The 12,152-nt window shown below is 40.7% G+C and overlaps 1 protein-coding gene across 3 annotated transcripts in view; it reads left to right on the top strand.

The window, feature by feature from the left end:
* The window catches only part of tp53bp2b (tumor protein p53 binding protein, 2b), a 48,847-nt gene extending 36,879 nt beyond the window's left edge, over positions 1-11,968 (top strand). For 2 of the 3 annotated variants that reach the window (XM_079889591.1, XM_079889593.1), the window contains exons 7-18: positions 415-599; positions 855-1,019; positions 1,115-1,292; positions 1,383-1,511; positions 1,804-1,883; positions 1,988-2,381; positions 5,464-6,224; positions 8,455-8,592; positions 8,682-8,815; positions 8,899-9,065; positions 9,175-9,374; positions 11,042-11,968. In XM_079889591.1, the coding sequence (XP_079745717.1) occupies positions 415-599; positions 855-1,019; positions 1,115-1,292; positions 1,383-1,511; positions 1,804-1,883; positions 1,988-2,381; positions 5,464-6,224; positions 8,455-8,592; positions 8,682-8,815; positions 8,899-9,065; positions 9,175-9,374; positions 11,042-11,083 (2,573 nt within the window). In that variant the 3' untranslated portion in view covers positions 11,084-11,968. The remainder of the gene's footprint in view (positions 1-414; positions 600-854; positions 1,020-1,114; positions 1,293-1,382; positions 1,512-1,803; positions 1,884-1,987; positions 2,382-5,463; positions 6,225-8,454; positions 8,593-8,681; positions 8,816-8,898; positions 9,066-9,174; positions 9,375-11,041) is intronic. The other variant, XM_079889592.1, reaches the window with a different exon arrangement.
* Positions 11,969-12,152: the final 184 nt, after the last annotated feature.

The following is a 12,152-nucleotide window of genomic DNA, read 5'->3' as shown; positions in this document are numbered from 1 at the left end:
TTAAAAGATTTATTTTTACAGCCATCTTTGATCATATTTACCAGGGGTGCCAATAATTCTGACCACAGTGTGTGTCTGTGTGTATTTTATATAATATATACACACACACACATTATATATTTACAAACTTTTATGTATTTTATGAAATTATTATATATATATATATACATTTATCCATATTTATAATTTAAAAAGTTTTTTAAAAAAAGGACTTTTTCCAAAATCATTTTACGAAGATGATGATGTTGTGGATCATTTGCCCACTAATGGAAAAGTTCATTCTGCTGTTTCTGTATATAAAACTGCCATTAGCGGCTAAATTAATCAACAGAGACAACAACAAATGTTCTTGCTTATGGGAATGAGAAGTTAATTAACAAGTGAACTAAAAACCTCCTATTTCGCCCTCTGTAGTGGAGGAAATCGAGCAGATGAACGGCCTGTTCCAGCAGAAGCAGCGGGAGCTGGTGATGGCCGTCAGCAGGGTGGAGGAGTTGGGTCGACAACTGGACATGTTACGTGGCGGCAAAATGGACGTCCCACACGAGGCTGGATCGAGCTCCAGTGGGGAACTAGAGCGACTGTACAAAGAGCTTCAGGTAGCTTTTTTCCTCTTGGCCTACAGCTTGCTATAACACAATCTTGCTATTCACACATGCAGTGGTATTTGGACACACTTAAAATATTACTTTATAACAAAATATCAAGCCAAGTGGCATTTATTTGAAAGAAAGATAGCAGGAATACACTTTTCAGGCTTTACATTTGGTTTTTAAATTGAGAAAAAAGTGAATAGTCTCGCACACAAAATTCAACAGTCCCTCTTTTGTTCTGGGATTTTCTCCTTTCAACAGCTGAGGAATAAATTGAATCAGGAGCAAAGTGCCAAACTCCAGCAGCAGAGAGAGAATCTAAACAAGAAGAACGGAGAAATGGCCACCATGGACAAAAGAGTGGCTGAACTGAGAGAGAGGCTCTGGAAGAAAAAAGCTGCTCTCCAACAGAAAGAGAACTTGCCTGTGAGCACCTCTACGTCTTTCACATCTCTTCTTCTTTTTGGACACAAATTTAGCTCCTAATACTTCCCCTCATTCTCTGTCTCTTCCTCTTCCAGCAGCCACCTGAAGGGCAGAGCTCTCAGCCCATCGGCCCGGCCAGGGTTGCTGCTGTTGGGCCATACATCCAGACCTCTCCGGCTCCTCCAGTTCCTCCCAGGCAGGAGATTCTGGTGAAGCCTGCTTATCCCGACGGCACAGCCACTCTTCCCAAACCCCTCCCCAAACCGACCACAGGTACGTGTATATATCTGTATATACCATCATCATACCTCTCCCCATTGGACTAATAACCCCTGATTCATCTTTTCCTAATTTTATTTCCAGGTATTGGCTTCTTGACAAGTAAGATCTCCAAGGTGTCAGATTTGTTTTCCAACACAGAAACCAACAGCAGCACCCATGGCCATTCCTCCACCCTTCCCCGGATGACCAGCCACGGATCCCAGGAAAAAGGTGCAGTAGACCTCTCTCTCCAACCTTTTAAAACTTGCATTCAGACTCAAGCCATTGGTTGAGCCAGAAGTTGACATGTCAGACCAATGTTTTGATAGCGCCACAGTGTTTACACTCTTCAGGAAGTCAACCACTAATGGTCTCTCCGTTAAACTGGGATAAGCAAAAGTATTTAACATCCACTACACACTTTATATAGTACAAACCCACAGACAATGTGTTACTCCAGTGAGAAATCCTAATGTTTAAATTTCAAGAGACGATTAAGCTGTTTTCTTAAATGTGTTTGTAGATCCTGAGGCAGATTTGAGACCACCGCCATTGCCCTTACGCAAGAACCAGAGTAGTGAGGACCTCTTGAGGGATGCCCAGGTATTGCATGAATTGAACAGTTTTCAGAGATTTCCAATAAATGAATGCCAATGTATGTATAGCTATTATGTAGTAAATAAACACTAATGCCTCTTCAATCCTAGTCTGCAGGCAGAATGTTTGGGAAGGTTCCACCTCCTGTTCCCAGCAAGCCCAAACCTGCTCTACCAGGCCAGTCCACCTTCAGTAAACCTCCTTACAGCACGGGCACCTTCCCTGGCAAAGCCAGATCAGCCAATCAGAAACCCCCGATGCCCCTTCCATCCCACAACAACACCTTACCCCTACCCCTGCCCCCTAAACCGGACACCTTACCTGCTGCCACAGTACGTCCTTTCACAACTGATACTTCCGCTGGGAAAGAGACGTCCACCCCCACCACACTCCACAAGCCCCAGACGGTGGCAGCAAGCTCCATCTACTCCATGTACACCCAGCAGAACACTCTTGGGAAGGGTTACCAAGGGCAAAGTACACTGACCCGTTCACAGCCTCGATGTGAGTACCGTCACCACATCCAAACTAATTTAGAGGTATCTTATGATTGAATTTGATAAGTATCTATTTCAAAAGATGTAATGTTACACTGGACTTGCTGCCAAATCAACAAAAGCACACAGAATTAACTTTGAAGTAGACATTGAGTAACTTAATCTAGTATTAAAGGAATGATTCACCCAAAACCAACAATTCTGCCATAATTTACTCATCATCATAAACACTCGTTTAGTTGTCAAACTGTTGTCTGAGATTTGAGAGCTGTTGCAGTACAGGAGAGGAAAACACACAATTTGTTTGGAAATGCTTAGGTATTTCATAGAAAGTCTAAGAACAGGATTTTTGAGCCAGACTGAAAAGTTTCAGTCTGGGTTCAGGCCGTACCATAGCACTGAAACTGCGCTCGTTAAAATCACAAATGATTTACTTTTAGCTTCTGACCAAGGCTGTATCTCAATACTAGTTTTACTTGATCTTAGTGCTGCGTTCGATACTATAGATCACACAATACTCTTAGATCGACTACAAAATTATACTGGTGTTCAAGGACAAGCATTAAGCTGGTTTAGATCATATTTATCTGACCGCTACCATTTTGTTTATTTAAATGGAGAAAAATCGATCATAACTCCAGTAAACTATGGAGTGCCGCAGGGATCTGTCTTAGGCCCTCTATTATTCTCAATACATATGATGCCACTTGGAAATATTATAAGGAAACATGGAATTAGTTTCCATTGTTATGCTGATGACACTCAAATATATATTTCATTACGGCCGGATGAAAACGCTAAATTATCCAAATTGACAGAGTGTGTTAAAGATATAAAAGATTGGATGACGCGCAATTTCCTTTTATTGAATCCAGACAAGACAGAGGTAATACTTATCGGTTCAAAAAACCACCCACAAAACCTCTCACATTACAACTTTAACATAGTAGGATGTCCTGTTACTTCATCCTCTACAGTAAAAGACCTGGGTGTTATACTAGACTGCAACCTGTCTTTTGAAAATCATATTTCATATGTTACAAAAACAGCCTTTTTACACCTTAGAAACATTGCTAAGCTACGTAATATGCTATCTGTTTCTGATGCAGAAAAGTTAGTTCATGCATTCATGACCTCGAGACTAGATTACTGTAATGCTTTATTAGCTGGTTGTCCTGCATCCTCAATAAACAAGCTACAGTTAGTCCAAAATGCCGCCGCTAGAGTTCTTACTAGATCAAGAAAATATGATCATATAACACCAATTTTATCATCTCTACATTGGTTACCTATAAAGTCACGTATTAATTACAAGGTATTGCTACTGACTTATAAAGCCCTAAACGGCTTAGCTCCAGTCTATTTAACCGATCTTCTATCGCCCTATAATCCATCGCGCTCTTTAAGATCACTAAATTTGAGGCTTTTGGTCATACCTAGGATATCCAGATCCACCAAAGGAGGGAGAGCATTTTCACATTTAGCTCCAAAACTCTGGAATAGCCTTCCGGATACTGTTCGTTGCTCAGACTCGCTCTCCCAGTTTAAAACTAGATTAAAGACGCATCTCTTCAGTCAGGCATTTATATAATACTTTTAATCTTACAGTTAAATCCGGTCTCTAGTTCATAAACGCCAGAGGAGAACTGGCCCCCGACTGAGCCTGGGTTCTCCCAAGGTTTTTTTTTCTCCATTAGGTCACCTGATGGAGTTTTTCGGTTCCTTGCCACTGTTGCCTTTGGCTTGCTCAGTTGGGGATATTTGGGGATATTTAATTTAATTAATCAATCAACGATACCATTGATCAGCATTACCAAACGTGGACGTTCCACTATAAACAAACATGGATGTATTGTTTTTATTTATTACTGTGAAGCTGCTTTGATACAACCTATGTTGTGAAAAGCGCTATATAAATAAACTTGACTTGACTTGACTTGACTTGACTTAAAATAAACATATTTCTTAGTCGTGATCCAAACATTGCGTCTGAGCATTTTGGTCTTCATTCATTCATTCTTTATTTTACTAGGTTAAAAACTCATAACAAGAGTGACCTGGCCAAGATAGCAGCTACAATAACATAGGCATACAAATACACATCAAAACACAAAAACACAACAGCAATTTACCAAAAGATAAAACACATAATCAGTTAAAAGTAACTTAAACTTGTTTAGAGATGGAAGCATAGTCAGCTTTAAGATGTTTTCAGATGAAACATTATATTTAAAGCCTTGCTCTGTTCGAACCTGAGGAACTTTAAGATATAACAAATAATTTGAACTTAGATTGTAGCAAACATTTGTTTTATAAACTCAGAGAGACAAATAAGATGGAATTAGACCACAAATAGACTTGTTTTTGACCAAATTTCATTTATATATTGGGGAAATTCATAAAAAGCATTTTGTGCCCTTAAATGACACCGCAGAATGTTGACACTCCATAGTCCTGCTACACTTTATTCCTTAAATATTTACAAGTGTTGATGTTTATTCACTTTTTAGCAGACATCAGATTGAGAGACAGTACGCAAGTTGGAATAAATTTGAATTAAAGACACAAGGAGACAAAAGTGTCATTTGCAACAACAATCTTAACAGCTGTACATATTTATTCTGCTTACACATTAGCAAGGTTGTGTGTGTACATTGTGATGTGTGCTTTTAGGGTGTACCAAAATTGGACATATGAGAATGTACGTAGAGCTTTATCCAGAGTGAGTAGGGCTCATTGTGATGCTCACTTTTCACAAAGAGAGTGAAAGTACTCATTCATTTTGTTACATAACTTTGTAGTCATTTGGTTCCAGCTTTGGTTTGCATATCTTTAAAAACTAGGAGCATGTAGGCAAATTGCTCTATCTGCAAAGGTACACTTTGTGGCTCAGGCACGGAAACAAATGTTAAATAAGGATATAGTCATAAAATATAATGCATTATCATTTGTATGTATACTAAATATACTCCGTACCCTTGGACTGGTTAGATTCAAGCTAAGTAATGTACCTCATGTTCTTATTTTAGTGGTCGCTCATGAATATAAATAGCAATTAGTGCCTGATCCTCACTTCTTTTCTCTCACAGTATACGGTAAACCAGTCATCCCATCCAGTGGAGGGCAGCAGTCCCTTATTCAGGACAGCAGTCATCTTGAGAAAACTGGAGGTCTAGATGGTGACCAAGTGGACCAGGGCAACAACATGGCCCCTGTATCTTCCTCTGTGGAAGGCCAGGAGGTAGACCGTGCTCCCCGGCCCCTCAGCCCAACCAAACTTCTCCCGTTCCTCTCAAATTCCCATCGGCTCCAGAGCGACGTTGACTTGGAGGCCCTAAGGAAGAGACTGCACCATGCTCCCAGGCCTCTTAAAAAGCGTGGCTCTATAACAGAATCCGAGGGGCCCGGCGGACCCAACATCCAGAAGCTCCTCTACCAGAAGACCACGTTGGCAGCCATGGAGACCGCGATCACCCCAGCTGGCTTCTTTCAGGCTGAAGGCGAGGATGGATGCAGGTCGGTAGCTGACGAGGGCACTAGACCCCAGGAGGGACACCATGATAATACGATACCTGAGTGTGAAAGAGAGGAGGAGGAGCTGACGCCTCCACCGCTTCCATCTCGATCGCCTATCCTGGATGACAGCACCATTTCTAGCACTGGACCGAAGGAACCCCAGCTGAAGGAAGAACAGGAAGTCTATGGCCCGGCTGCTCCAGAGCCTTATGTTGAGGAGTATCCACCTTACCCTCCACCTCCATATCCCAGCATGACAGAGCAGGAGGGGGCGGGGGAGGACAGTGTTAATATGAAGGCTCCAGAGGTCACAGGACAGGTCACGCTACCACCGGTAGGTACTACTATATTCCCTAAAGGCACAACCATATCTTTAGAGGACTGAAGGGATGTTCACACTGACAGCGAATTGCAGCGACCCAAGTGGCCCAAAGTTCAATTTCAGCAAGAGCTGTCGATTTAAGGCGACATGAGTGACTGATGTGACAGTTAAGCTGTACATGTTTTCAGTTAAAGGAATAGTTCACCCAATAATTATCCCATAAATTACTCACCCTCAAGCCAGCCTAGGTGTATAAGTATTCTTCTTTCAGCTGAACACAATCAGTTATATTTAAAAAAAAAAATCTTGGCTCTTCCAAGCTTTATAATGGCATTGAATAGCGGCCGAGTTTTTGAAGCTGCAAAAAGAGCATCCATCCATCATAAAAGTAATCCATACGACTCCAGTGGGTTAATAAATGACTTCTGAAGTGAAGCGATAGGTTTTTGTAAGAAAAATATCCATATTTAAAACTTTATAAACTATAATCAATGTTTTTTTGCTGTCAGTGTGAACCTTAACAGGCATGTTTTTACCAATCAGGAAACTTTAATTGATTTAGGCGTTATGACAAAGTCCCCTTAAGACAAGTCATTTCACTCGGCGGCCATCTTTGAAACGCCTCTCGGGCATGCAAGTGCAGCTCCTATCTCTTTGAATGGGAAAACATCATATTCTCCAAGCTTTCAATTAAATTTCATATTTGAAATCACCAATGAAATCTGACAATAACTGTCTCATAAATTTAGTTTTTAAACGCTCAAAGCACGACAGAAAGGACATTTTTTTCAGGCTGGATCACGCTCATGCGCAGTTGAAGCGCATGTCTGACTGTTTCTATAGGAACCAGAGCTTCTAATGGCAGCTGCAGTGACACAATGACTTTACCAATCGGTGATGGGCTCTTATTTAGTAGGCGGGACTTATTCCGCCATATTGAGCAATGCACTTTTCCCCATTCGAAACAATGCGAGTGACGAGTGACATTACGTCTTGTGTTATTCTATAGTCTTTGGTTATGATCTGTGAACATACAGCTATAAAACTAAAACATATATGTCTTGATCAGTGTTTTCCAGCTCTGATCCTGGAGTTTGCCCAACGCTGCTCATTTTGTATGTCTTTCTAATCAAACGCACTTAATTCAACTCATTTCGATAGTAAAGACTCCAAGACCTCAAATGGGTGTGTCAGATAAGGTAGACATCCAAAATGTGTACTGTTGGGGCTACCCCAGCAGCAGGGTTGGTCTTGATGGATGGCTCATAATTGAATATCTTTTTTGCTGTGCTAAGGTGTGAAAGCATTTCAGCGTAGTCAGGTACTGACTCAACACTGAGCAGCCCATTACAGTCGAATGCTCTGCACAAAAGAGCCTGGAGTGTGTAGGTAGTCTTAGGCGACAAATGGGATACACCACAGAAGGTGTATCATGGCCACAAAATGGGACGCCTGCTGATTCATAAAATTACAATCAGGACACCCTATGGTCTCTTGGCCTTTATTTGTATGTGTCCATGAATTGCACAAGACCATAGGGTGTCCAATTTGTCATTTTATGAATCAATAAGCTGTTACGTCTCCAAAATGTAGACTCTGGGGAAAAAAAACCTTAAAGGACGAGGACGATATTTGGGATAGGTTTCTCGTCTATATAGAAAACTCTCTAGCTGTTTAGCCTACAGATTTGAGTATGGCCACAGATAGAAAAAGAGGGAGGGACAGAGAGAGGTTGAAGACAAGTCAGGTCAGTAGATTCCATTCAAACCATCAATTCTGTGCTGTTGCTTAGCAACTAGCCACACTAAGATTCCGAGCACTCCGCCGCAGATCTCATTAAACATTTAAATGGAGTAGAAGTGGCAACCAGTGACCCTCAATTGGCTTTTAATATGCAGAATGAAAGAGTGGTTCATGTCTGGGTAACACCTAGTATTATTACTTCATGTCCATGAACTTTACCATTTAATTTATGTAGAAATGCATAAATTATACAATATATACAGAATTTCCTTCTAATATAGACCTTATGCGTCAGAGAAACAAGAAGCGGAAGCGGAACAATGTCAAAAGACTGGAATGAGCAATTCATTCTTAAATCCGTAAGATCTTACCTTCATGCTGTGGAATTACAGACCAGAAGACAACATAACATAAGCGCAGCGCTGAAAGGGGTGGGGCTACAGAAGGTCTATATAACCAAATATCTATCCATCCATCCATCCCCTCTTGTGTTTCTCAGGGTAAAAGAACAAATCTGCGTAAGACCGGCTCGGAGCGCATCAATCACGGGATGCGTGTGCGCTTTAACCCCCTGGCCCTCCTGCTGGACTCCTCTTTAGAGGGCGAGTACGACCTCGTCCAGAGGATCATATATGAGGTGAGGAATAGGTCATGATCAGTTGCATACTTGGTCCACTAGTAAGTGCAGGATAGAATTTCAAGCTTATGTCTGTATATCATATCCAGGTGGACGACCCCAGTTTGCCCAATGACGAGGGCATCACTGCTCTGCACAACTCCGTGTGCGCTGGACACACAGAAATCGTAAAGTTCCTGGTGCAGTTTGGAGTGAACGCGAATGCCGCGGACAGCGATGGATGGTGAGTGGAAAACATTTATAAGCACAGGATAATTCTGCCCAGAGTTTTAATGCATCTAATCGAATCATCTTTCTTTCTGTTAGGACTCCGCTGCACTGCGCTGCTTCTTGTAATAACGTGCAAGTGTGTAAGTTCCTGGTGGAATCGGGAGCTGCCGTATACGCCACGACCTACAGCGACATGCAGACGGCGGCAGACAAGTGCGAGGAGATGGAAGAAGGATACGCCCAATGCTCTCAGTTTCTCTATGGTGAGAAACCAGTCCTCCCATTATGAAACAGAATGAAAAATCCGACTTTTTGTAGATCAACTGGTGGAGTATCGCAATAAATCTGTAGCATTGAAGTGTTTTTCCACAGGTGTGCAGGAGAAGATGGGCATCATGAACAGGGGTGTAGTTTATGCCCTGTGGGACTATGATGCTGAGGGCCCAGATGAGTTGTCCTTTAATGAAGGAGATTGCCTGACCGTCCTACGAAGAGAGGACAGTGAAGAAACAGAGTGGTGGTGGGCAAGATGTGCCGACAATGAGGGCTACATACCTCGCAATCTTCTCGGGGTAAGGAAATGCCGATTGCACTTTATTTTTGCAGTAGGTGTACTTGCCTAAGAAAGTACTGGGTAATATAAGGTAACTCCATGGGTTAAGGATAGGTTTAAAGTCCCCCTGTGGTGACAATCCAGCTTTTAATGTTGTTCGTATGTCTATGTGGTGTTTTTAATATGCTTCAAGACAAACCATGTACAAATTCATAAGTAAAACACCATTGCGGATCATTTTCTCCTTAAAACTGCAGTGAACCAAAGACAGTCTCAAAAACCGGGTTTAAAATCGCTCGTGTTTCTGACGTCACAAACTGTGTGATCGTCTCTCTGAGCTGGTGTGAGTGAGTGGAGGCGGGGCTAATTTGCATATACATAGAACCATACTAAATGAGGCAAGGGTGTGGAGTACATTCAAGCTATTTTAATGGATGAAGACATTTTTTTTTTTTTTGTTCAAGAAATAAACGTTTGCGAATGTCATTTTGTTGATCAAAGATACATTTTAAGGGATAAAATGATTGACAACTGGGGGACTTTAAGGGGAGGTTCAGGTTTAGAACCTAGTTATTACCCAGTTATTGTAATTACTATAATAAGTACATATTATGTACATGGGGAGCAGGACTGTAAACTAAAGTGCTACTGAAATGCCTTTATTACTTGCATTTACATACATCTGGGTCAATGATATGATGCTCATTTGAAAAACTTGTCGGCCAAATCTTCAAACCACAGTTAAGGGCCCTACACACCGGGACGAATATTGGCGCACATTATTCGCCAGCGTTTTTCAACGCGTTTTTTGTGTTCACACCCAAGCGATTTTCGCTGACGATGAGCCGAGTGAACATGCAAATTCATTCCCTGACATTAGATGGCGCTTAATGTAAAACAGAAACCACTCCATAACAGTTCTCTTTTATCAAGATTTTTGTAGTCGCTGTCGCGTTTGTCATATAGTTCTTTATGTTCCGACACCGAGAGCAGCAGCTCTACATTCATCTTGCCTTGCATCTTCCTCATCTTATTTCTTCGCAGCAGTGTAGACGCTACTCTGTGTATATCTTCTTCGCCGTTACATATGTGTGCTCGGCAAGACCGTTTTGTGTTTGAGCGCCCCCAAGTTGTGTTTTACTGTAACTTCAGAAGCTCCAGACACATGAACAAAAGGGCCAATCTCATTGGTCGGATAGGTTTTGACGTGGCGCGTCAAACCAAAAAAACGAACCCGAGGCGTTTTTAAAAAAATGACGCTTTTACGCGTGGCGTTTTTCGCGCCGGTGTGCACACTCACATTGGTCACACTCACATTTAGTCACGAGGCGTTAAACGTCGGTGAATATCGCGCGCGAAATTCGTCCCGGTGTGAACAGGCCTTTAGTAGGGTGTACCAAACATGCAGGAAGTAATTTTGTGTAAATTATGATTGTATAAGGAATATTTCAGCACTTTTTTTTACTTGATAGTTACACTACTTGACACTTTTAAGGGTCATTAAATGGTATGTCTCTCAAAAATGTATAAATACCCGTACAAATACAAAGAGTACATCTCTACAAACTTGACACATTCTGAACTAGATTTATTTAAAGCTTTCTCCTCATCTCGGACATCCTTTTTTTTTTTTTTTTTTTTTTTTTTATGAAAGATACATTGCTGATATTTGTTTTTCTTCTGTAGCTGTACCCCAGAATCAAGCCCAGACAGAGGAGCCTTGCATAAAAATGTCCAAATCAGCACTGACGCGCCTGACGTTTCCAGAGAGGCATCATTTCAACAGTCGCTTAGTTCTGCAGAGCAAGTTTCGAAGATGAACGCATCACATTTACATTGTGAAAAGATATGAATAGTGTCATGTTGGTATGTTATACATGTTTGTAAGGTTAAAAGCTTTGGTAGAACAGGTAGACTTAGATGCACATTTCAAGCATGTATAGTTAAGTGAAGGAAGAATGAAGAATGTATGAATGGTACAGATGCATTAATAGTCATCTGAGTATTATATCACATATGAAGGATGTCAGATTTAGTGGTAATTTTCCATCTGAAATTTCCTGTATTCACAAATGCTGATTTGTTTCACAAAGTGCAAAACAAAAAGCATTCATCTTTCGAAGGTAACAAAAAGATTTTATATATTTTTTTTCCTTTTTTATTTTATTCATAACGCCACGTTGCGTAAACCTCTTATGGTGCTTGCTGCTACGCTACAACAGTGTGTTCTGTGAACAATTAACAATTTATTGCGCAAAGACAGCTTTCATTTATCATAATAAAACTTGTCAAAACTTTTTGACTTGCTGTTTTTATTTGGTCTTTTTCCCCACTTGGTTTCTAAAGGAATGTTTTATTCACAATTGATTTATAATCATCTATAGTGGTGTGCTGATAACAGCTTTACTAGTTTTGAAATGATTGTATTCCATGTATTTAATCAAATTAAATAATTACATACAACAAAGGGTTTCCACAATAAAACATTAATTCTTTATTACATAGGAACTAATAGCATAGCATTGGATATCAGGTTTGAAGGCTTTTGAAGCCTTTTTTCAGAAGTACATGAAATGAAGATACATCCCAAACATAATAAAGCCAACCAGCTGCACATCAGACAATATTAATTATTATTTGTGTAAGCACAACATGCACTGTTGACCAATAGCTGAATTTGTGAAAGAAATTGGGCCTCATTTATGAAACACAAGCAGAGCTGTTTGTAAAACCATTTTTTACATCGTTCATGTGAAAATCTATGCAAGAATGATTTTTACGGGTAAATTACACTTGC

This window comes from Squalius cephalus, assembly GCF_949319135.1.
Source record: "Squalius cephalus genome assembly, chromosome: 13".
Lineage (NCBI taxonomy): Eukaryota > Metazoa > Chordata > Actinopteri > Cypriniformes > Leuciscidae > Squalius > Squalius cephalus.
The sequence above is the reverse complement of the archived record's forward strand: the minus strand, read 5'-3'. Positions and strand labels throughout refer to the sequence as shown.